The sequence below is a fragment of the Ursus arctos genome, unplaced genomic scaffold (genome assembly GCF_023065955.2).
Source record: "Ursus arctos isolate Adak ecotype North America unplaced genomic scaffold, UrsArc2.0 scaffold_20, whole genome shotgun sequence".
NCBI classification, from domain to species: domain Eukaryota; kingdom Metazoa; phylum Chordata; class Mammalia; order Carnivora; family Ursidae; genus Ursus; species Ursus arctos.
Window position 1 is genome coordinate 31,021,097 of NW_026622875.1, and position 26,286 is coordinate 31,047,382.

The following is a 26,286-nucleotide window of genomic DNA, read 5'->3' on the forward strand; positions in this document are numbered from 1 at the left end:
CAGGACCAGATGGCTTCACAGGTGAATTCTACCAAATGTTTAAAGAAGGATTAATACCCACTCCTCTAAAACTACTCCAAAAAACAGAAGAGGAAGGAAAACTTCCAAATTCATTCTATGAGGGCAGCATTACCTTAATACCAAAACTGGAAAAAAAAAAAAAAAAACCACTACAAAGAAAATTACAGGCTAATAATATCCCTGATGAATATAGATGCAAACATTCTCAACAAAATATTAGCAAATCTAACGCAACAATACTCCTCCAGCACAGTCAAGTGGGATTTACTCCAGGGGAGAAGACTAGCTCAATACCTGCTAATAACATGACGCCAACACATTAAATGACAAATGAATAACATCATATGACAAAATTCAGCATCCATTCATGACAAAAACTCCCAACAAAATGAGTTTCGAGGGAATATACCTCAACATAAGAAAAGCCATATATAAAAAATCCACAGCTAGCACCATATTCAATGATAAAAACCCAAAAGCATTTCCTCTAAGATCAGGAACAATACAAGGATGTCCACTCCCACCATCTTTATTCAATATAGTCTTGGAAATCTGAGCTGCAGCAATCAGACCAGGAACAAAAGACACCCAAATTGGTAAGGAAGAAGTAAAACTGTCACTATTTGCAGATGGACATGATATTATACATAGAAAACCCTAATAACTCCATCAGAAAACTATTAGAATAAAGGAATTCAGTAAAGTCACAGGATACAAAATTAATATAAGAAATTTCTTGCTTTTCTATACATTAATAACAAGGTAGCCAGAAGAGAAATTAAGAAAACAATCCCATTTACAAATGCATCAAAAAGAATAAAATGTCCAGGAAGACATTTAACCAAGGAGGTGAAAGACCTATACTATGAACACTATAGGACACTGATAAATGAAACTGAAGATGACACAAGCAAGTAGAAATATATTCTATGCTCATGGGCTGGAAGAATTAGAATGTTAAGATGTCCATGCTACCCAAAGCAACCTACACATTTCAGTGCAATCCCTATCAAAATACCAGTGGTATTTGTTGCAGAACTAGAACAAGTAATCCTAAGATCTGTATGGAACCATAAAAGACCCTGAGTAGTCAAAGCAATTTTGAGAAAGAAAAACAAAGTTGGAAGTATCACAATGTCAGATTTCAAGACATACTACAAAGCTGTAGTAATCAAAACAATACGGTACTGGCACAAAAATAGACACATAACTCAATGGAACAGAATGGAAAACCCAGAAATAAACCTACACTTGTATGGTCAATTAATCTATGACCAAAGAGGTAGGTACATACAATGGGGAAAAGACAGTCTCTTCAACAAATGGTGCTGGGAAAACTGGACAGCTACATTCAAAGAATGAAACTGGGCCAACGTCTTATACCACACACAAACTCAAATGGATTAAGGACCTAAATGTAAAACTTGAAATCATAAAACTCCTAAAAGAAAACATAGGTACTAATCTTCTGGATCTGTCTCCTCAGGCAAGGGAAACAAAAGCAAAAAATAAATAATTGGGACTATTATCAAACTAAAAAGCTTTTGTGCAATGAAGGAAACCAGTAACAATGATGAAAAGGCAACCTACTGAATGAAAGAAGATATTTGCAAATGGTATATCCAATAAGGGGTTAATATATAAGGAACTCAAACAACTCAACACACACATATACACATAAAAAATCTGATCAAAAAATGGACAGAGGACTTGAACAGACATTTCTGCAAAGACGTACAGATGGTTTTACAGATGAAAAGGTGCTTAACATCACTAATCATCAGGGAAATGCAAATCAAAACCACAGTGAGATATCACCTCACCAGTCAGAATGGCTGGTATCGAGAAGATAAGAAATAACAAGGGTCAAGGATGTGGAGAAAAGGGAACTCTGGTGCACTGCTGGTAGAAATGCAAATTGTTGCGGCCGGTATGGAAAGCAGTATGGAAGTTCCTCAAAAAATTAAAAATAGAAACACAATATAACCCAGTAATTCCACTTCTGGGTGTCTACCCAAAGAAAATAAAAACAGTAATTTGAAAAGAGATCTGCACCCCTACGTTTACTGCAGTCTTATTTACCATACCTGAACTATGGAAGCAATAGATGAATGGATAAAGAACGGATACACACACTCAATGGAATATCAACCATAAAAAAGAATAAAAATTTGCCACTTGTGACAACATGGATGGACCTAGAAGGTATTATGCTAAGTGAAATATGCCAGAGAAAGACAAATACCATATGATTTCATTTATATGTGGAATCTAAAAAAAACAGCACAAATGAATAAACAAAGAAAGAACCACAAGAAAAACAGAAAAACAACAAAAATAGAAATAGACTCATAAATACAGAGGACAAACTGGTTGTTGCCAGAGGGGTGGTGGGTGGAGGAATGGGTGAAATGGGTGAAGGGGATTAAGAGGTACACACTTTCAGTTATAAAATAAATAAGCCACAGAGATGAGAAGAACAGCATAGGGAATATAGTCAATATTAGAATAACATTATACGGTGACAGATGGTGACTACACATCGTGGTGAGCATTTTGTAATCTATATAACTGTTGAATCACTTGTTGGACACCTGAAACTAATATTGTATATCAGCTCTATTTCAATAAAATTTTAAAAACCCTGGAAAGAGAGTCACAGAGGTAGAAATGGTCAAGGTACAAAAGAGAATGAACACACAGGACAGCAAAGAAGCTGCTACAGGATCCCTTAGAAGAACAGGCAATTTAACAATGAGCTAGAAAAAAAAAATCTCTGTACATAAAGTTCTTGTTATACTTAATAAAAAATTGGATCAGAATAAAATTAACTATAATGACAAAACTGGAAAACCACCCCAAGTACCAAGTTATATCACTTTTTCTTTTCCTGCTAATTAACATGGTGTTAAGATCGGTTTACCCAATCGGTGCTGTGCTGAAGAAAAGAAACACATTTTTGAGAGGCAATTATCAGAAGAATGTCTCTCTCACAGAGCGGCCATGTCATTTGTACACAGTGTAAATATAAAGAGTCAACAAACGCAGAAATCCATTCTTAACCCACCGGAACCCAAATTCACTGATGCCTGTGAGCTAACTGGACACTTGTGTTCGTTACGAGTGAGCCAAAGCTTTAGGAAATGTCCGAGTCCTTCTATGGAATAACAAGGACGTATGCAGTTACATAATAAATGGAAATTTTCTCATAAAAATTAAGACATACTCTCTTAAGCTAAAAGGGAAGAGGACCTTTTAGGATATACCTTATTACAAGTAGTGTAACAAAACCTTAACGGTGAAGAGCAAGATGTCAGTGGGCATTAGGCTGCACTAAATCTGCCAGGAAAATGGGATTAAACTAACCATATTTTGCCAGTGCAGAACTGTTTTTGACCACAAGGATTCCTAAAACAAAATCTTATTTCCAGAGTCAAGAAGACAATTATCATATGGTTTCACTCATTTGTGGAACATAAGAAATAAGGAGATCGGTGGGGAAGGAAGGGAAGAACGAAGGGGGGAGGGTAAACAGAAGGGGGAATGAACCATGAGAGACTATGGACTCTGGGAAACTAACTGAGGGCTTCAGAGGGGTGGGGGGTGGGGGAATGGGACAGACCGGTGACGGGTAGTAAGGAGGGCACGTATTGCATGGTGCACTGGGTGTTATATGCAACTAATGAATCATGGAAATTTACATTAAAAACTAAGGATGTACTGTATGGTTACTAACATAACATAATAAAAAATTATTATTAAAAAAAAAAAGAATGGTACATTGGCAGCTAGAACAGGTGACCTTGTTAATTAAAAGCAAACACTTCTTTGCCTTCTTGCTGGCATTGGAGGATGAGTCGTATAACCATCTCCCTTCCCCAGGTTTGCCTTAAGAACACAGACACACACACACACACACACACACACACACACACACACACACACATTTTGCAAGTCTTGGGGGAACAAGTGACAACTCAAATGATTGTAAAACCATGAAAAGGACTTCCCAAAGAGGCCATGGTGGTAAGACATTGGAATCTAAGAAGCTTACCGTCTTGCCTCTAGCTCCCTTGGGTCCAGTTTCTCCTGGACCACCAGGGTCCCCAGTCTCACCCTAAATAAGTTCAGAAAAATACAATGGTAATTAAAATCAAAGAACTATATCTCAATGTGTTTTTAAGCTTATTCCAACATGAAGACATTTTTCACATACATTTTAATCTTCAACAGTCTTCGTTGACGTGCCTGCCCTCTCCTCCCTCTTCAACGTCCTCCCCTCGTTTCTATAGCTCTCTACGCAGCAGTGCGCTGCAGCCTCGTTGTTTAACTTCTGCCTCCCTTTCTCCAGCCACAACCAAGCCTCCCCGGAGACACAAACAGTGCCCTTTATTTTGTCCTCCGATCCTATCACAGGACCTGGCGTTTACTGAACTCAGTAAATGTTTCTAATAAAAGTGAAAGCCTTAAGGTAGAAGGCATCATTGCTAATGGATTATTGGAAGGGACTTATCATACTGGAAAAATAGAGCCAGGTGAAGAATGCAGGGCTTGGTTTTCCTTCCATTTTATTTCCTTTGAGCGAAGAAGAAAATACATATGATAGAGGGAAAGGAGTCCATGTGAGAAGAAAAATAAGGATGATTTCTTCCCTTATGAATTTAAAAACTAGAAATGAAATTTTTAAAAAAGCCTTCTTCTTTCTTCCCCCAATTTCCTCATAAAGATCGATCCTCCCTCCCTCCCCCTTCCCTCCTTCCTTCCCCCCTTCCTTCCTTCCTCTTTCTTTCTTTCATAGAGAGAATGTGCACATGAGAGTGAGTAGGGGTGGGAGCAGAGGGAGAGAGAGAATCCCACACTGAGCGTGGAGCCCGATGCCGGGCTTGATCTCACAACCCCGAGATCATGACCTGAGCCGAAATCAAGAGTCAGACACCTAACCGACTGAGCCACCCAGGTGCCCCAAAGGTTCTTTTTGTTCATTTATGATTAACTATTCTTCTATTGTCCTGTGATACATTTCATAGCCTGAGGAATATCTCTGACCGGTCTCTACTTAATATGAAGAACACGGTACCTTCGGTCCACTTTCTCCAGGAAATCCTTCTTGCCCCTGTAATTGACAGTGTGGAAAATCAGTACATGCGCACATCGCCGCGGTAGGCTGTGCTGACTGTAATTTTACCTGCTGCCTTCTTTGGCTTTAGAAAGGGCCCAAACACCCGAAAACGCAACGATACAGCACTACTTGAGAAACAAGCTCCAATTTCTAAATTAAGCTATCGATACCAAAATATCTATGACAACCTAGATAAGTGGACAAATGGGCACATCTGAGGAATTATAAATCAGCTCTCCTTCTACTGAAGGTGTTTAACAGGATAGCTGGCTAGATGGCAAAGCGTTTCTGAAACCGTCTTCTTAACACGTATTTCAGTGGAGACAGGTGAGAAGCCTAGAGCCAAAACTTGATCATTGGCTTTCTAGTCCTCTGTTTACCCTACTTAGTCCACAGACTATAACTGAAGACGTCTGACAATCCCCGTTTGATGAAAAAAAAATGTTTATTTAAAATAAAGTTTAGTTTCGGATTACTCCGGGTGGTATCTCCTCAAACATACATAAAATAGAAAAGAATAGAAAGAAGAAAAATCATCTAAAATCGCACTACCCAGAACCATTATAAATGTTTTATCGTATTTTCTTTAAGCTCTTCCAAATGCACTTTTTAGCACAATTGGGATAAATATTCTTTTTGATATTTTATATCCTGATTTTTTACTTGATACTGTCACATAATTTCTTTACGTGATTATAAACTTAATATATTTTCATTTTAAAGAGTGGCTAATATTCCGGTGCTAGAAGCTACTATTTCCCTTTATCAGATATTGAGATTGTTTTCAATTAATTCTCTATTCTAAAGAGAAAGTTCATTGGAAAAGTCTCATTCATTACTGATTTCTTTTTCAAAGAAATTTTAGCTTTTTGGGGTTTGTTTATCCTTCTAGACAGCCTCTTGCATCATTCCTGGTGGGATTTCACTTGGAATTAAATTGATCCTTTGTAATGTTTTAGACTTTCCAACAAGAATTTGGATGTCTTCATTTAGTAAAGTTTTATATTTCAGTAATTTTTTGTCATAGGTCTCAAACATTTTGCAAAAAGGATATTCTTAACTCTGTTTTTGTGGGTATTCTTATTATGGTTTCTAAGTGGCGATTGTTAGTATATAGAAATCATTGGTTTTGTAAATTTATCTATCTTTCTTCCAGACACTTAAATATTCAAAAATGTAAAGTTATAATTCTGATACAAAGCTATAAGTTTTTATTTTTGAGTTATTGCTTGGCCCAATGCATTTAGGAAGACCCTGTAAAACCTCTTACTAATGGTTAAACATACTAAGAAGAGAATCAACTTTGGAATGGCTCCCTAAGTAAACCCGAGCACAGAGCTGCTAAGATTAGACACACTGTTCGGGCTGGAACAAGTCAGGCCCTGGCTCCACATCTTTGCAAAGGAACAGAAAATTAATTTTCAAGTTTCAGTTGTTGCCTGAACCTTAAGCCATCAAATTGTTTTTCTTTTATCACATTCTCCAAGGGATATCAACAAATAAATGATCAAAATCTATCCCTAAATGTCTAAGACTGCGTTATTCACTGCCTTTTTTTCTCTTAAATGCGGCCAAAAAAAAAAAAAAAAACCAACAAAACCAAAACAAACAACAAAAAATAAATGGAAATACCTAGCTTCTAGTCGATGTGTCTTACCTTTGCTCCTCTACTTCCAGTGCTACCATAACCTGGGTTGCCATCATCACCCTGTAAACAAAGGCCTTCGTTATAAATATTCCAGACTACAAATTGGAGGCAGGCTTATTCACACGAGAACAAGACACACAGTTTTTTGGTTTGATTAGGAGAAAGCAGGAAGCAGGTTCTCTCTCTGGGGCTGGGCACTAACATTTGGCAATAAAGGCAACTCTCGGTGACAGATACAGACAGTGCATTGTCCCTGAGGCTCACTTGTGTCATCTGTAGAATGGGACTAAAAATTATCACCGCTCATGGTGCTATTATGAAGACTGAAGGGGAAAATTTCAGGCATACAGTAATCTCAATAAAAGGAGGGAGTAGTTTTAGCTCTTCTGTTTAACACCTGTATTTTAAAACCTTAGCTCTAATTCACGTTCAGTTTGCTGGATGAGAGTAAGACCTCCTAAATGCCTGGCCAGTGGCCACTGTCAGACCCTTGCAGAGGTCTGTGAAAAATCCTGAGCGCTGGGGGAGTGTGGGCTGGGTTTCTGAGGAAGAGGTTCTGATGGCAGGAAAGAATGGAAGAAGGGCTATGCGGATGCTAAAGACAAGGTTTGTCAAGTTTATCATTTGGCTTCAAAAGCATCCTGGCCAGGATTTTTGGTACCTGGGAAGTTGCCACCTTAGGAAAGCTTGCCAAGGAACTAATCCAAGTTGAGGATAATATCGCAATTTCTAGAAAGCTATCAGGCTAGACTGGGGTGGTATCTTTAATGCACTCTTCAGAGAACCACATGGGATATCTATTGAACTAAAAGATTCCAAGGACCAGGTCAAAAGTAGTGATCCAGTACAAACCGGCAAGCCTCGAGGACCTGGGAGACCAATTGCTCCTTTTTCTCCCAAATCTCCAGGCTCTCCCTGTCAAACAGAAAGAACATGTCCTTATTAGTTTTTTGTTTTTGTTTTTGTTTTTTGTAAAGGAAATTGGCAGTGATGGTATTAAGACAACAGCTAGTTATATAACTGCATCCATGTGTATCACACACAGTGACAACAGATTTGTGGTCAGGACTGCGAGTTGTATCCGTAATGCAAGGAATTGCTATTGTTGGCCAGCGAGGTCCCCTCCATTGATGAATGAAGCCCCAGCAAGTCTGATGCATTGTTTAGTGCAAGCTGCCATCTTGGCAGCTCAGTGCCATGAACCACACCCTTGGAAATGTCTTACCATGAGTCAAAGAGGAAGCTCTGTACTGTTTAAAAAAATGAACAAAACTGTTTCCAAGATGATCCATCAAATCATCTGGCTGCCGCAGTTCAACAGACTTACTAATCTAGTTTTAAGTGCTAATCAAGATAACCAAGGCATCACGGCATCGTGGCAATAGTTTTTGACTTCTGACTAGTAGAACTCTACTGTGGGTTATAAATCAATCTCAGTATTGTGTTAAGTCCAGCTACTTGGGAAAGTTAAAGTTAACAGAGCTTTAGAAAAGAAGGTTAACTCCTTAAAAAAAAAAACTTAAAATTTAAGATTTTAGATTTATAGAAATTTTAAAGTAGTACACGGAGTTCCTATACACTCAATATCTAACTTCTCCTACTAACATTGTATTAGTTACATTAGTAGGGCACATTTATCACAATGCATACATGAATACCGATTCATTATTATTAACTAAAGCCCATACTTTATTTTTTTTTTATTTTTTTTTAGTTTTTACCCAACATCCTTTCTCTGTTCCAGGATCCTATCCAGGATACCATATCGTGTCTCCTTAAGCTCTTTTAGACTGTGACACAGTTTATCAGATTTTCCTTATTTTTGATGACCTTGACAGTTGTGAGGAGTACTGCTCAGATATTCTGTAAGATGTCCCTCCTTGGGATTTTTCTCATGATTAAGTTGGGTTTTATGGGTTTTTGGGGTAAAGACCACAGAGGTAAAGTGCCATTCTCAGCACAACATAAAAAGAGAACATAGTATCAACATGGCTATCATTACTGATGTCAACCTTGACTATTTGGCTGAGGTAGTGTTGGTCATTTCTCCACTATCTAGTTATTCCCCCCTGCCCTTTCCATAACGTACTCTTTGGAAAGAGGAGTGTGGAAGTGTCTGAAGCTCACACTTAAGGAGTGGGAGTGGTTAACTCATTTTTAAGGATAGAAAGGCAACCCTGTTAAGTGTGAAAAGCGCAAACGGACAAATGTCCACCAGCATTGAACTCTGAGAGTAAAACAAAAAGGGTTCCATAGATGGGAAGCAGAAGATCTTCCCTGATATCTTCCTTTCAGTGTAGTGGCTCTCAAAGTATGCTCTGGAGGCCACCTGCCTCATGATTACCTCAGGTCCATACGCAAAGGAAATTCCTGGCCCCCACTGGTATAGTCTCTGGTAACGGAGCCCAAGAATATGCCTTCTTAAATAAGCTTATCAGCTGATTCTTATACACAGTGAAACTTGAGAACATCTGCCTTAAGGTAGGGAAACAAGGGAAGCCATATGGCTTGTTCAGGGTCACTTTTTTATTGGGATAGCCAGACGTTGAGCCCAGGATTAATCACTGAGTTGTTTGTCTCCCTGGGAACTTGAGCTTATTGGAATAAGGTAGGAGTAATTGTTTGGGGCTCATCTCAGTTAACAATGAATCTAGAGGATTTAATTTATCTTGGGACTTCCCAAAGGATTTGGGCTTACTTTGAGGGTACTTATTTCCAAATTCTTGCCCCTTCTCCTTTAAAAGTCCCTCTTATTAATAATGATCTTTTTGGCACAACTACCCTGCTTCTATCTATCTCCTTCTACTCTCTCACTTCTAACTAGCCCTAGGAGCCATCCATTCCTGCCTATCTCTCTCTCGATTCCCTCTGTCGCACCCTTTGGAGGGCTTTCAGTTTTGAAAATATTTGTTAGAGCATCTCAGCCACCAGAGGCAATGGCTTCTTCACTCCCCCTTCCTTATCTGTTCTGCACCATACATTTGACCTCTCCTTCCTCAACTCTTCTTCTCAGCACCCAGTATGCATTTGTTTCTTTCCCCTCCTTTCTAATAATTCACTGTCTCCCTAATCCTTCTTACAAATACACACCACCAAGAGTCTTTTTAAAACTCCAAATGTCTCTGAAACTGCATCTCCGACCAGCCCTAAACTTCCTCTATTCCCCAAAAATATTCCCTTCATTCCTACACCACTCTTCCTCGTGACTTTCCTGCTTCTGGGATGGTACTACACTCATGCTGCAAGTCCACAAGCCATCTAGTCCTCTTCTCTCTACCTTAGTTCCCTACTGGAAGAGTCCTCCAGAATCATCATGAGCCCCTCCTATCCTCACTGTGTTAAGTCATCCAGTCACTGCTTGTCTTGGAGACTGTTAGAACATACCCACTAGTCTCCTAGCTGCCAATCCCTCAGCCTTCAAAATATTTCTACAGAGTAGCCTATTCAAAATCCTCCCAAGTCTGGCTGTGTTCAAACACTCCATGAAAACAATTGTGAATAGCACTGTACTGGCTACTTAACAAAGTGAGTGACTACAGACTTTTTTACGTGCCTATGAGACAGGATCATTCCCTCCTCCCCACCCCCCGCAAATACCCACACCCAGGATTTTCTAACCTTGTGCTTTCCTTCACATAATTTCTTCTCCCTGAAATCCTCCATGCCTCCTCTCTGCTTGCCAAAGTCTTTCTTATCTTCTACGGTCTGCTCCAAGTCTGTATCCTCTATGATGTTTCTTTCCCCAGCCCGGAAATACTTCACTAATACTATATTTAAATCTCCATTCTCAGACCCATATCCTGATCTACTTTATGTCATATATTATTGTCTTGAAAATATTCTAAATCCCATGGGGATTGATTCCATGTCATATCTATCATACAACCCAGAAATTCTTTCATTAAGCAAATATTTACTAAGCAATTATGTGCCAGGAACTGTTCAAAGCACTAGGGATGCATTAGTGAGCAAACAGTCGAAGATCTCTACTCTCCTGAAGCTGAGTTTCTGATCCAACAGAATACTAGTGGAGTGACTTTGTCTGAGAGGTGTTCAGCAAAGGTTTATATGCAAGGAGGAAGCAGAGAAGAAAACAAGAGAGGAGGGGAGGGAAGAATAGAGGGGCAAAGGAAGGCCTCCCCCAGAACAGTCTTCCTTCCCTGAGGTCCCCCCCCCCCCGGCTAAGAATGGGTGTAGCCCCTCATGAAATTATGCTGAGCTGGAATCCTTGACCTCATTGTGGTCCACACCCACGTCCTTAGACGTTGCTGGCTCTCTAAGAATCAACCCCGGGTGCAGGGGCAATAAGAGGTTCTCCTTTGTATTGAAAGAGGTTCTCCTTTGTATTAAAACCTTAACTTTGGTGGGCTTAAAGAATGTGACCTACTTTATTTCCTTGGCTTCCCAAATGGCCTGGACTCCCAGCTTCTCCTCCTGGTCCCGGAGGCCCCTGAAACAAAACGAGGATTGCAAATATAGCAGAACATAAAGCAACTTTCCCCTAAACCCTTTGTGTCTCTTTTAAGAGGAAAATGAACCACAGATGGGAAAAGAGTTATGGCTTTATTGATTTCTGCTCTGGAAAAAAGTATCACAGCTGTCAAATAAAAACTAGTAAATAAAAGAAAATTAATAAAGTAATTCATGCCAGATGTGGACTAAACGATCATGCTTTCTTGTGAGTCTTCTTTTCCAAAGAGATTTTACGTTCTCACTGTTTTGCTTTTACAGCAGATGTTGCTAAAATGTCGAACATTTAAAGAAGGCATTCCAAGTGACATTTGCCTTTAACTGTATTCTGTCTGGTTCCTTGCTTTGGTAGAAAGCATTTTTTTTTTAAGGTAAACTTATATTTATTTGCAAATAATATAATTTGTCCAATAGAAAGCTCAAGAAACTTTGCCAAAATAATTAGCAATAGCAAGATATGTTCAGGTATACCAGATAAACAGTCTGAAATAGTTTTCTCTTTCCTACTGATAAGTTAGAAAAGTAAATGTACCTAAATTCCCATGTACCATTAGAAGAAAAAAAAACCTGTAAAATATGTGGAATTTAACAAGAAAGATAAAAGACATAGCTGTATAAAGAAAGCTTTAAACTCTTACTGAAGAACATAACAAAAGTTAAACAGAGGGCTAAACATACCACACAGCTATATGGAAAATCTATTTGATATAATAGAAGTCTCTTTAATGTTCTAGAAAGCATGTGTTATTGGGATAGCTTCAGAGCCGAACATTTAAAAATCCCAATTCAGAGACAGCCCAACTGCCTTCCTAGGTTATTAACACTTGGGATCAGATTTTTCCTTTGGGATATCCAAACATATGGCAACAGAAATCTTGTTTGGTTAAAATGTTTACATAGGTACTTGTAAATAATCCCAACACTAGTGAATTGAAATCATTTTCAAATTTCTTTTTTTTTGGCCGTGGTTACTGTAATTTAAAAATAAATAAACCAAATCTGTGTAATAAGCATGATACTTAGCAAATTTTATTCAGAAAAAAATATGGCATTACCTTTTTATCTTTGAAAAACTAAAAATGTAGTTAAGTTGGACATAAAAAATTTCCTAATAGGAATAATTGTTGAACAGTATATTGGTCACTTAGAGAAGATAATAATGATCTTTCCACAACTTTCCATTTTTTCCTCTCCATTCTTTATTTCAAAAGAAGAATCTCAATTTCTTCACCTTCCATAACTCTCAAGCCTTTCCCTTCAAACTCTCACTTCCACCAGTGCATGGGGCTAGCTCCCATGACCTTCAGATTCAATCCAATTAGATTCAATCTTTTCTGTTCTTACCTTATTTGAGTTTGATCATGTATTCTTTGAAACTTTTCCATTTCTGTAACACCATGGGCTTCCTGCTCCCTCTGTGATCTCTTCTCCATTTGCCTCTTAAATCTCCATGTACCCTGGGGCTCCGTCCTTGCACCTTATTTTCTCACTTAATCCCCTCCTCCTGAGTGACACCCCCAAATATTCACATACCACTTTACAAAATAACTCCTAAATACATGGATCTCCTGCCCAAACTACTAAACTAAATGCCAGACTCATATATTAAAATGTCTATTGGATAGCCCATAAAAATTGATTACCAAAGATAATTACATTTACCGTAAGTCATGCTTAGTTTCATATTCTCTTTATTAAGGAATGGTCCCACCCTTTTCCTCCCTAAAGCCCAAGCTGGAAACCTAGGAATCATCTCTTAGCTCCTCTTCCTTAGCTCATCTCAAAACCTATCAGTTACAAGTCCCACAGATTCTGTTGCCTTTCTGTACCAATCTCTCTTCCATTCGTATTGCTATTACTTACCTTCAGGCCTTCCTGCCTTCTGTCTAAATTCCTGGATTCCCTGACTGTAGCCTGGCCTCTCTCTAATCCAGTCTTCTCTCCTTTTTCCTTTTGATTTAAAATGTCAGGCTGATGCTGCCACTTTTTCTGAAATTCTGAATTCTGAGTAGCTTTCAGAATAAAGTTGATGGTATTTATTAATATATAATATCTCTCAAAAATGTTGGTATTACAGGTCTCCATAGTCATCTGGGACTACTTCAATCACTGTATGTTTATGCTCAAACCATCTGAAGTCACCAAATAATTCTTGTTGTCTTAGGTCCTCACACTTGTGCAAGTTCTTCCTTTAGCTGGTCCATTTTTCTGTCTGGAGGGAGATACTATCTCCCTCTTGTGAAAATCTTACTTTCAACATCACTGTTTCAAGAATACCTGAACCCTCTGGCTCTGCTGGGTCTCACAACTGTCCCACAGATTCCTCTACTCTGCATCTCATGTTCATTTGTTTGTTCCTCTCATCTACTAGCTACTAGCCTGTACATTCCTTGAAGGAAGGGGCATGCCCAACTGGCTTCCTATCTCTGGAACTGAGTACAATACCTAAAACTCACCAATCCACCCACCCATTCATCTAGCTATCCATGCACCTATCCAGGAATAGCCCCCAAGAGGGAGGAGATGATGTGTTTAATTTCATTTTTCCATATGACATTTTTTGTGTACTTCACAGAAGGATAAAGTAGAAAGATTTCAACTGTCCTTGACAATAAGGGGCAAATTGGAAGTCTTGCCTAGAAGCTCCCTTTTTGGGCTTCCTTCAGACATAATGAGCTCTATGAGATGAAGGAGATTTCAGGGAGATTACCTCATGTGTGGTCACTTCAAGCACACACAGCACAATGAGAGATTATCCTGTTTGAAAGCCCTCCGAAATGGAAGATTTCTTGGATGGAAGGATGCATACATGCAGACAGGGCATGGTCACCAGAACATCAGAAAACCTGATTCTATTTCCTGCGCAGGACACACAAAATACCAGACGGGTGTCTTTGACTCCTTGAATGGACCTCAAGCGTCAGTGAATGGTTACCCGGATATAGTTACTACTCAAATACTGCTGGTTTTATAGGGGACCATGTTTTTAAAGGAAAGATGAAAAACTCCCTGCCACCCCAAGATATCAGAGTCAAAAAGTTGCCTTGATTCGAGGTCAAGATCATCTATGGAATAGAAAGAGAAGGTTAGGGCATTTGAAGGAAAAGGGCACCAGCCAGAGGCGAAATCTTTACTGGCTTTGTTGTAATAGCAGCCTTTTATTGAGCATTTATTTTGTGCAAAGCACAAATGCTATGCTAAGAAGTATATCTTGACTTTCTCAATCACAATGAGATACATATTATCGACACCATTGTTCACCAATAAAAATCAGATTGTCAAAGCTTTTAACTCCAAATCCCCATTAACAGGAGGGTAAGATGGGAACCGAACCTGATTCTGACTCTACACTGAACTTCTGGCCACTCTTTCTGCTGTTTTGAGGCCTGTATCTGGGACAGGATTCCCAAACTCTATGCATCACCTGAGATTGGAGTTTTCAAAATGTGAATCTCCACGCTTGATGCAGGAGGCTGGGGCCAGATCTACCCTCCACTCTTGGGACTCGGGCTGGGGGGTCTTTTGCTTATGCTTAGACTCTACCACAGACTCTTCTGCAATCACAACTGTTTAATACAAGTGTTCAGAGATGATAGAAAGGAGAGGTTTAGAATTTAAATGTTTTTAAAAACTGTCCTTAGATAGTATCTTATCAGAAAGGATTGCAGTAGGAGTTTGGGATTAATGGCTGGGGCAGTGCCAAGGACACCTCGACTTTGGATGGAATATGGCTGGAAAGGAATCCTGTCACTTATGTTCATGGGGTAAAACCCTGCCTACACTGACAACAGTAAATTGTCAGGCTGGGCTGGAGCTACCCAAGGAGATTAAACACTCAGTGTCTCTGAGAGTCAGATATGAGCTAATTCTAAGAAAGTAAAAGAGGCCAGCAAGGGGTGGGCTAATGCAAGAACAAACCCCAAGATACCTGAGATGTTGATCTTGACAGTGCTAGGCTAAGACACAGCCTCTAACCTCAACTTCTAATCCTTCATGCATCTTACACTCCATCTATGTTGAGTCATTTATGGTTCCCCAAACTCATTTTGATATCTCTTTTTAGATTACCTGGCTCCTTTTCCCAGATGCCTGCCTCTCCCTTGGTCACCTGGAAAACACCTCCTTATCCTGCAAAAGCTAAACCACTCTTCTCCTGCTCTAATGACATCCTTGGTCCCACCACTCTGTTCTGCGTGTAATTCCATTTTAGCATTTAGTACACCACATCTCAACTATTTGTTTGTGTTGGCGTCCTTTATGAGATTGGGAGCATGTCTCTTTTCTTCTTTTCTTTAAAAGATTTTATTTATTTATTTGAGAGGGAGGGAGTGTGAGTGAGCGAGAGCTCAAAAGCAGGGGAAGGGAGAAGCAGACTCCCCACTGAGCAGGGAGCCCCACCAACACTGACACTGGCTCGTTTCCAGGATGCCAGGGTCATGACTTGAGCTGAAGGCAGACGCTTAACTGACAGCCACCCAGGTACCCTGGGAGCATGTCCTTTTGTCATACTGTAGGACCTACACACAGGATGCACTCAGCAAATATTTGAGTAAAAGAAATGGTTGATGGATCATTCAACCTAGATTACGCAGAATGATGAAATCCAATCACTGCAGTTAAGATTACATATTGTTATTACTATCATGGCCTTCCTTGGATTGGAGACTCTCATGCTTTGGGCATAAAATGTCCCTGCTAGATTAAGTAATACTGATGCAATATAGTAGTAATAAACACTTACATGGTGCTTACTATATTGCAGGCACTGTTCTAAGAACCTACCTATATTAAACCATTTAATTCTCACCTGATGAGGTAGCTCTTATTATCATCCTTATTTTATAGCAGAGAAAATTGAGGCACAGAGAGGTGAAACGAATTACCTAAGGCCGCACAGCTAGGAACATACAAAACTGGCAATCAAATCCAGGTAGCCTGGTTTCAGGTACTATGCCCTTGACCACTATGCTATGCTTTGTAAAGATAACAACAGAAATTCTACTTTGTACCCCAAATTTCCATGGAATAATTCCAACATTTCTTGATATTGCATGTGACATTAGTGATTATTTCACTAAAAACAATTAAGAATAATTCCAGCACTAACTAGAATTAGTATGTATGTCTGATTTCCCATTCCTTTTCTAGGCATTGATTCGTGTAGTACCCTGCAGTAAACCAAACAAGAAGGGAACAAAGGAAGGTATAAAAGAATATGCCATTCTTTTCAAAGTTATACCTTCTTTTTCATTGTGCCATGGGCTGTATTTCTTTCGTGCCATAGCCATGTACTTGGTTGGATTAGCACATTTTGATTTATGCAGAATGCCCCAACACTGCATAAATTAATGTCTTCAGAACACTGTCAACAGAAATCACATGTCTTTTTCTAAATGTATATCCTAAGAAAAAATTAAAGTCTTCAATTAAAAAACACTCCTATGAGGGGTGCCTGGGTGGCTCAGTTGGTTAAGCATCTGACTCTTGATATCAGCTCAGGTCTTCATCTCAGGGTTGTGAGTTCAAGCCCTGTGTTGGGCTCCATGCTGCGTGTGGCGCTTACTTAAAAAACAAAACAGAAAGCACTCCTGTTATTCCACCTAAGTGGCTGGTTCTTGTGTGCTGTCTGAAGTCTATGTTAGTGGATTTACAGAGCCAATAAAGAATAACACTCTCTTGTATATCTGCTTGTGTTTGTCTCCCGTGGTTTTCCTTTGGAAACAACAATTTTGAGACCCCTTTCATCATGTCCTGAATATAGAAAATTCTATACATCTTTGAAATAGCACTTCCACTGTGTTGACAAGGGTATTTCAAGAAAAAGCAAGCAAAGAAAGAAAACCCTGATTTCTAGCCAGATAAATGGAAGAGGTAGAGAGAAGTGGTGCCTTTTGACTGACACTGGCAATGCCAAGAGGTTGAATGATTTATAACTATAACCAATCTTGCCAAAGCAAGATTAAAGGGGTCTCACTCAGACAAGTACACTGTAGGGCAGATGGAATAACTTATTTGAATAACAGCTACTTGGATACAATTTTGGATTAGAAGAAGGGAATTACCAAGTTCTTTGGATTTCAACCCATCTACATCTTAATATTTTACATAAACAGAGGAGATAATTACCGATATATGTTTCCTTTGGCATTTGCTGTGTTTTTTTTTAAAATACCAACTGGTGGTGCCAGCAAGTTTTTAATGATTCAAGGATGTGAATACAAAACAGTTACTTTTCATCAATTTAGTTCTACAATGAAATTTTTTTATTGTTTAGATTTTTTTTTATGTATGTTACTCACTATACAGCACATCATTAGTGTTTGATGTAGTGTTCCATGATTCATTGTTTGCATATAACGCCCAGTGCTCTATGCAATATGTGCCCTCCTTACTACCCATCACGGGCTAGCCCACCCCCCACCCCCTCCCCTCTAAAACCCTGTTTGTTTCCAGCAGTCCATAGTCTCTCATAGTTCGTCTCCCCCTCTGATTCCCCTCTTCATTTTGAAATTTTTTAAGTTTTCATGCTGTTTGAAGGAGTACGTTCATCAAACTGGGAACAAATATTCTCACGAGCAGTAATTAATATGCTTTAAAATATTGTATCATGAGATATAGGTTTATGCAAATAGCTTCTTAAATATTTTGATGATGAACACATTCACTTACGTGTTGGACCACTGCCTAAGGAACACAAAGTAATGGATTCCCTTTATCCCATTAGTCAAGTACAAGTCCCAATTGCATCTCATTCATTCATTTACTAATTATTATATAAATACATGTCGAGCTCCACTGTGTAGCAGCCCTGTTATTGTAGGTTCTGGGATATAGTATAAGCGAGAACAAGTTCTGGCCCTCAGGGAGTTTACAGTGTAGAAAAGGAGACAAAAGCTAAACAAATATAATAGCAGTTAGGCAATGGCCAGATCATGTAGGGACCTGCTACTCAAAGTGTGGGCTGGGAACCAGCAGCATCAGTACTGCCGGGAGCTCACTGGAAGTGCAGAACCCCAGGCCCCACCCCAGACCTACTGCTCAGAATGTGTTCTTTAACAAGTCGTCCCGGTGATTCTCAGGCACTCTGAAGTTGAAGTGATGTGGGAAAGTCAGTCCCGACACTGGTTGTGTCTATTAGAATCTCCTGGGGAGAATTTAAAGTTACTTGTACCCTGGCCTCACCATCAGAGATTCTGGTTTACATGGTCTGGGGAGGGTTCCAGGTGCTGGGGTGTCTTTAATCTTCCCAGGAGATTATCATGGGTAACTAGGTTGAGGAGCACTGAAGAAAGTTGTATTCTGGGTGCAATGGGAAGGCCCTGAGGAGATCAGGGGAGTGGCATGACCTGATTTGTACAGAGGAGGAATTCTTAACCTCCAGTAATGGCTGAGGTGTTGAGACAAAGAGGGCTAGAAGCCATCTTCCACCTCTGTGTCTGACAGAAAGCCCACTCTGCAAGGTAGGGACCACAATGTGATGTGGCCATCACATTGAACACTGAACTCAAAACTTTGTGGGTTCACAGGCAGTACATAACTCCTTCTGCAGAAAAGAAACTGCAAGGACATCCATATTAAAGCCAGGATTGGAGCCAGAGGCAATCACTTTCTCTCATTACGTACCTGAGGACCTTCACTTCCCAGACCTCCTTTTTCACCTTTCACACCAGTCTCTCCTCTGGGGCCCTACATACAGAGCATACAGAGAATTAAAGCATTATTTTCTTTCTAAAAGAGAACACTTGAATATTAACTTGAATATTAAAGATGGATGTGGTACGTCAGTCACATGGACAGAAACTGGAAAGAGAACTCCATTCATGCCCTTGGCTCTGTCTTGATCTGTGAGCTCTCCTGTGTGTGGATACAATGGTCCAGTCTGCAACTTAGGCAGTTGGGGGCATTTACAGTAGACTGAATAAATACTGAACAGTTGAATTTTTCAGTATTGCTAATTATCCTAAGCGTCTTTAGACTCCAAATACATATGTTTCTTATGTGATAAAGAATATAATGCTTAATTACCTAATCTGAAACTGAAATATTAAAATGAATATTCTATTCAATAACCATACTGAAGACTGGTCATAGATAAAGCATGTGGTAAGATGAAATCCGGAGATTTCTACCTCGAGAATATTATACTGCCTATTAATTGTGGACTTTGTACATTAGGCAGAGAAACCTTCATGCTGTTTGGTTTTTCCATCTGCTTTTTAATTATGTCATGAAGAATGAGTCTGTAAAGTGGAAGAAGGGATGTTGTCATATTATTTGTTTAGTATGAAATAAAGCAAGCCACTCTGCTGAAATGCTTCCCCACAACCCCAGTGGCAAATATTTCTCACTTGAAGATAAGAAAAGTGAACTTTCCTCAGCTGGCAAGTAAAACAAAGCAAAGAAAAGCAATCAAGCTCAAAAGAGATAGAGGTCCAAGGGGACAGACTGTTTACTGCTCTGGAGTCTTGCTAAAAACATGAACACAATTTCTCATCTGATGTCTAAGGATATTTTACCCAACTTCCATGCACCAAGCTGCCAATACATAATAATTTTTTTTTAGCTATGTGGATTAAAACTTTGAAAAATTATAGAAACATTGCTTGTCTTGCATTTGCCAAACAGCAAACTTATTTCTTAGATTTCAAAACAAAGTTTGGAAAGAAAAAAATGTGTTCTAACTTTCTATAGTCTAACCTTCTTTCCTTCATCTCAGCATTTTCTAGGACTTCCTTTTTCTTCTCAGTATTATTTCGGGCTACATTTTGCTCTTTCTGGCACGTGCTTCTTTCCCCTCATGTGACCAGTGTAAGAGCCAACCATGGCTTATGCCTTGTAAAGGAAAAAGTGCTGGAGGCAGCTCTCTGGGGAAGTGAGCAAGAGGGTAGGCTGAGTGCCACACTATAGATCACCCCGCTGAAGACTTCGGCTGTATTTGGAACAATTCTTTCCTAGAGTAGAGCCAGCTTTTCTACTACTCAGGCGTCCAGATATGTAACACTGAGTTCTTACTGTGCTACATTGACCAAAATTCCCAGTTTTGAGGCTCAACATTTTCTTTGGCGCAAGGTCTCCCCTAGAATATCCTAGCTAGCTTGAACTCATTGCACAGGGACCCTACCCAGCATGTTCTTTCTCTTTTCACCTCTTGATTAGACAAAACTTAGAAAAAGGAGACCAAATTCCGGACAAGTCAAGACAGTGTTGCTTCCTTACTTTATTACCCTGAGAATACTTGAAACATCTGTATTTCTGCAAAGAGGTTTGAAGGATTCCATCAAGACTCCAAATTCTTCTTGATGTTCTCAAACCCTGATTAGTTCTGATATGTACCTGAGGGCCCTTAAGTCCCCATGAGCCTTCAAGTCCATCTGGGCCTGGGATGCCTGTTTTCCCCTGTAGTGAGAGAGAATCAACCTGTTAACACTGTTTCCTGAGAATTTTGTCTCCTTTATGTACAAGATTATATATTTTTAATCAGAATGTCAGTGCAGGATCTTTGGCAAAAATATGAAAAATAAAGAAATAAAAATTTTCTATAATCTCATCAAGCAGAGATAACCTCAGTTACTATGTTGGTATATTTGCTTTCAAGTCTTTATACATATGCACACTCACACACTCCTTTTTTTTCCCATAATGTTTGTAACATATCTGACTTCGGCATTTGGCCTGAAAAAACTCAGTTTACATTTTCTTCAAAAATCTCTAGACATCTTACAACATTACACTTATATTCAAATAGATTAAATATCTATTCATCAAAAGTTGAGCAGTATCTTCACATTGCGCTTGAACTCTGACAGAGATAAGAATTCCAAAGAAGAGGAAGGATTAAAAGGCATAATTCAGTCAACTATTGGGATAGCTTAAGTTTATGCCTTAAGTTGTTACACAGATGTGATTAAATGTCCCTTGCTAATTGCCTTTTCCTAGATCTCAGAGGAATTTCTCAACAGTTTCTCTCCCCAATCTTACTTCATGCTGTTATTCTGGATTTGGTCTCCTTTTTGTTGAAGTCTAACCTTGAGGTATGTGTGAGTAATGTCTGTGGATGGTAAACTCTCTTGGTCTTGGTCTGAAAATGTCTACATGTTCATTCACAGTTTAGCTAAGTATAAAATTCTAAATTAACAGCTATTTTTCTTCTGCACCTGCACATATAATTTTGTTTTCTAGCATATTTTATTGCCAAATACAAGTCTGCTGCAATCTAATTTGTTATTCCTTTCATGGGTAAAAATGCTTTTTCTCTCTGGTCATGTTTAAGATATTTTATCTTTAGCATTCCAGAGTTTCACCATGATGTGATCGAGAGTGGATTTATTGTTTATCCTCATTGTATTTTCAACCTGAGGATCTGTGTTTCCTCAATTTCATAAATTCTAAGTCACAATTTCTTTTTCATAAATATTATAGATACATGAGGCATGTATATCACCAACATGTACAAAGGAGATATGATACAGTATTTGGTATAGTCAACTTTTGAATAAAACTCTAAGAATGTCCAATATGTATTAGGGTTTCACTGTACTCTCAGTATAAAAAGGGTTTATGTAAACTAAGGCTTCAGAGTCAACTGAACAAAAATTTAGACAATAACTCAACTGAGTTACCAGTTTGCATTTGAAATCCAAACTTAAATTTAATAGTCATTGGGCCAAACTAGTGCCTCTTGTCATTAATTTTTATAGTCTTTGATTGGAATGCCCAAATCTTCATTTTAAGATTTGAGTTCTTGAAACTGTAGCCTAAAAGATTTCTAACATTTTATTCCACAACCAGTATCATCAAAAAGTGGGAGAACTTTAGTCTTGAAAGAGGTTTCCCAGAGCCTTTATTCTTATTCCTTGACTAGACACAATACTTATCATTTGGAGTTAAGAAAAAAATCGTTGTACCTGTGGGCCTGTATGTCCCCTTCGGCCATGAGCTGCCTAAAATAGAAGGAAAGGTAGGAACCTTTAACTCTGAAAAAAATGCTTTTTATACTCAAATTAGTAATGAACACCTTAAGGCACTTTTTTTTTAAGTACCCACAATTTGCTTAAAACATTTAATTATCCACTGCACCATGACAGTAAAATGTTGTCAACTCTGAATTTCTTATCCTAGGGCAATAGGTAATTAAAATCACATAGACAATTGAAATCTGTACATACTTAAGAGAACAGATTGTGGTCAATAATTTGTCCTCCACTCAACTATTACTAGAACTGATCACGAGCTCCAAAATTGGCTGATTTAATTTCTTTGCCTTTTCCCAAAGTACTATCAAGTAAGCCAAAAGTCTGGAGTGGAGTGGCCAAAAGGCAGGAAGCCAGAGGAAAAACTGGGAGAATTGACTCCATTGAGCTTTATCATAGATTAATTTCAGAATCTAAAGATAACCAGACTAATTTTACCCTCTTCCCCCCAAAAAGCCAAATAATAAGCTCATCTGACAAAAAAATTAAAGAATCAGCCGAAGCATTCAGAAGTTTTCAATTCAGTACGTTAATGAAATATTCAATCAAACTAACAGAACTACATAATCAAGTGAATTTTTCCTAATACTTTGATATGTAAGGTCAGGGTCTGGATGTATTTCAGATCAACATTTTATAGATCTGAAAATCACACAAAGACATTTTATTGTCTAACTTAGGATGTCTCAGTAAAGTCATAGCAAGACTGACACCAGGATTTGCAAAACTCAGTATGTATCAGATGACATTTTCTAGATGGAAATTTGAAATATTCAGATCAAAATTCTATGCAGGCCTTAAATTCTTCTAATCATATTTCAGCTAAAATCTATTGTTATCTAGGAAACAGACTGTATATTTGGAGAAATGGTGACCTATCTCTTTAAAACCCTGATGAGTCATCTTGAGATGAGAGTTTAAATCCTATCAGAGGGAGGAAGAGAAGCTCTCTTCACTCCTTTAGTACAGGGGTTTATCTGCTCTGGTTCAATTTTCAGTCTTATTCAGAAAAATATCTACCAATAACCTATTACCCACAAAGCATACTGTATGGGAACCACAGGAGCATAAGGATTTCACACACACATGTATACACACGCACAGTTCTTGACCTCAAGGGACCCTTATATTTTGGGTTCGGGGGGTGAAGAGATAAATATTACAATATTTACAAGGCATAGTATGGCAAATGCCATAAGAAAGGGAAAGCTAGAAATACGGGCTTCAAATAAAGCAATTATATCCAGTTTGTCAAAAAAGGAAAATATTCCTAGAGGAAGATTGTTTTTAAAAATTTAAGTAATCTCTACACCCAATGTGAGGCTTGAACTCACCACCCCGAGATCAAGAGTCTCATACTCTACTGACTGAACCAGCCAGATACCCTGGAAGATATTTTTGATACGGGTTTCACAGAATGTGTAGGAGTTTTATAGGTAGAAGAAAAGAAGTCTTTCTAGTAAAGGTATACCCTAAGTAATGAAGTAGAAGCAGGAAAACAGGAAATGTATTTGATGGCATGTATTTGAACATTTCTGGGTCAAAGGCGTGAGAAGAGAGGGGAATAGTAGGGTTCCTAAGCCGAAGGGTTCGTACTCCCTTTAGTGGAAACCACTGGGGCCCCTAGAGCAGGAAATGTGCATGGCCAGACTTGGGCTTTAAGTGGATACACCTGGGTGTGGTAGGCACAACCGAACCTATATTCAGGCAAAATAAAGAGCTTCCTATAGGATATGATTTAAGGGTTATGAAACAGGAGGACCTTACATCCAAAAATCTTTCTTTGGTCCACTGTCACAGTGTTTGAAATAAAATCATGAAACATTTTGTGTCTGTGTCTTTAAAGTTTGACTTTGACTTGATTAAAATTAGCCATCTCAACATTGAGCTCTTGCTCCCTAGAGGCACTGGGGTGAGTGGCGGTAAGTAAAAACTGACTTCTGTCCCTGCAGGAGTTTATAAGCCTAACGGAGGAGACAGACTTTAATCCACCATTCCTGCAAATGTGAAGACATCTCTAGAAGTCATCACCTAGCACTTTCATTAATGGCTATTTGGATTTAAACTTTAAATGGAAATTATGGGTTTGAGATACCTTGGGTAGGTGTGAGAGACTGAAAGAAAACAAGGAAATGGAGATAATTTTACACTTTTGTTTTATATTTTTTAATGTTTTAGGTGGGAAAGATTAAATCCCAAAATATCTTCATGGTTTGCCCACGGGCTTGCAGTTGTCTGGTAACATGTCCAGACAGTCTAATTTACCTGTGAAAGGAAATGTGAATGAGCACATCAAGAAAGAAAATATCCCCAAAGGCACCCTGAGAGTAAGAAGACTCAGCACAGGATACTCAGTCTTGTTGGTCCCTCATAGCCTGGCTTTCTGATGGTTTACCAGGACCCACTTTCCCAGGTAAGCGTGGACTGGTTTGAGACACAATTCCCAGGGAAAAAGCAGGACATTCTTAATGGTAAAACATCACATTAATACTGAATCTTAATGGCAAACACTCATTCACAGTGATGTCTAACTGCCCGCCTGGGGACACTTCAAGCTGCCCGTTGAAGCAGTGCCAAGAGAGTCGAAAAGGGAAAAGCATAACTAACAGCCCTCTGGACTGAATAGGACAGAAGGTCGTGTTTTAGTAAGAGGCTACAGTTGCTTCTCATTATCCATGGCACAAGAATCGGTTCTAATTCTCAGTGCAGTTTGGCTCATAAAGAACCAATCTCCCATTTCCAGCTCCTGCCCCAGGGCTGCGGCTTTCTGGTCCTGATCCTACTCCTCCAACCTTCCCAATCCCACCCATTACAGACTGCTGGCAGAGTGCCAAGTACAGCTTGTTACCCCTACAGTTCCATCCCCCTCTACAATAGTGGTTTCAAACTGCAAGAGGGGGATTTAGCAACCCCCCTTCTCTGGCAACATTTGGCAATGTCTGGAGACAGTTTTCGTTGTCACAAGTCGGGGGTGCTGCTGGCACCTAGTGGGTAGAGGCCAGGGATAATACTAAACATCCTATAATGCACAAAACAACTTACCACAACAAAGAATTACCTGATCCAATGTCAATAGTAGGTTGAGACACCATCCCTTGAATCTGTAACATGATTCTAGGTTCCTTGAGAGTAAAAACTAGGTCTTATTTTGTAGCTCTACTAGTTAGTAGAGTTGCTCGTACACTCTAGGTGTTCAATAAATGTTTGTCAAATGAATCAAGGGCAGATTTGGTCAACTGCTGTTATTTCCCTGCATGCCACACCCTACCACCACCCTCCAATCACTTTTCAGTTCAGCAGAATCTTGTTGCGCCAAGGAGCCCTCAATACTTATTTATCTACATTTTAGAGTTTTTCAGGTAGTGGTATAAGTTTTTCTTCCTTCTGAAAGGATAATGACTTTACTGTTATTGTAAATATGATACATGCTGATTTTTAAATATTCATATGCAGGAAAAAACAGAATAAAAATTTGAGTCATCCCAAATCCTACATAGATAAAACTATTGTTAACATTTGGTAATCACGATTCCCAACATCTTTTCTATGCATGTTTACAGATAGAGTTCTAAATAGTAGTACTTTTGATTAAGAAAGGATCATGGTATTTATGCTATTTTAAAATTAAAATATTACATTTAATTTTACTTGAATTTAATAGAATTTAATAGGGGGCCATATTGCCTGAATTTTCTAAGGTTCTATCATATTAATTACTTATATATACAAAGAACAACTCAGGTGGGTATAAAAATCTTGGACCCCTGAATTTCCCTCAGAACTCTACCTATTTTACTGCTCTCCCTTTTGGCCCTGATTGTTGTGAAGAAGGATGAAGACAGGATTTTTCATCTTTCCTGCTTGGAAATGCTGGGACATTCTTCCTTTATGTAAGTTTGGTAATTTCACTAAGATGTAGCTCAGTGTTAATGTTTTTGTATCAATTTTTTTCCAAGTAAGAATATGCCTTTTCTACCTGCACATTTGAACCTTTTTACACGAAATTCTACTATACTTCTGAATATTTTCTACATTAGTCTGTTTAACTTAGTAATGCA

The 26,286-nt window shown here is 38.8% G+C and overlaps 1 protein-coding gene across 7 annotated transcripts in view; it reads right to left on the reverse strand.

Moving 5' to 3' along the window:
• Positions 1-26,286, reverse strand: part of COL6A6 (collagen type VI alpha 6 chain) — a 141,048-nt gene that overhangs the window by 41,551 nt on the left and 73,211 nt on the right. For all 7 annotated transcript variants that reach the window (XM_044383403.3, XM_026496999.4, XM_044383398.3 and 4 more), the window contains 8 exons: positions 22,163-22,198; positions 20,592-20,654; positions 18,882-18,944; positions 11,176-11,238; positions 7,641-7,703; positions 6,798-6,848; positions 5,099-5,134; positions 4,076-4,138 (listed from right to left, as the gene is read on the reverse strand). In XM_044383403.3, coding sequence (XP_044239338.2) covers positions 4,076-4,138; positions 5,099-5,134; positions 6,798-6,848; positions 7,641-7,703; positions 11,176-11,238; positions 18,882-18,944; positions 20,592-20,654; positions 22,163-22,198 — 438 coding nt within the window. The remainder of the gene's footprint in view (positions 1-4,075; positions 4,139-5,098; positions 5,135-6,797; positions 6,849-7,640; positions 7,704-11,175; positions 11,239-18,881; positions 18,945-20,591; positions 20,655-22,162; positions 22,199-26,286) is intronic.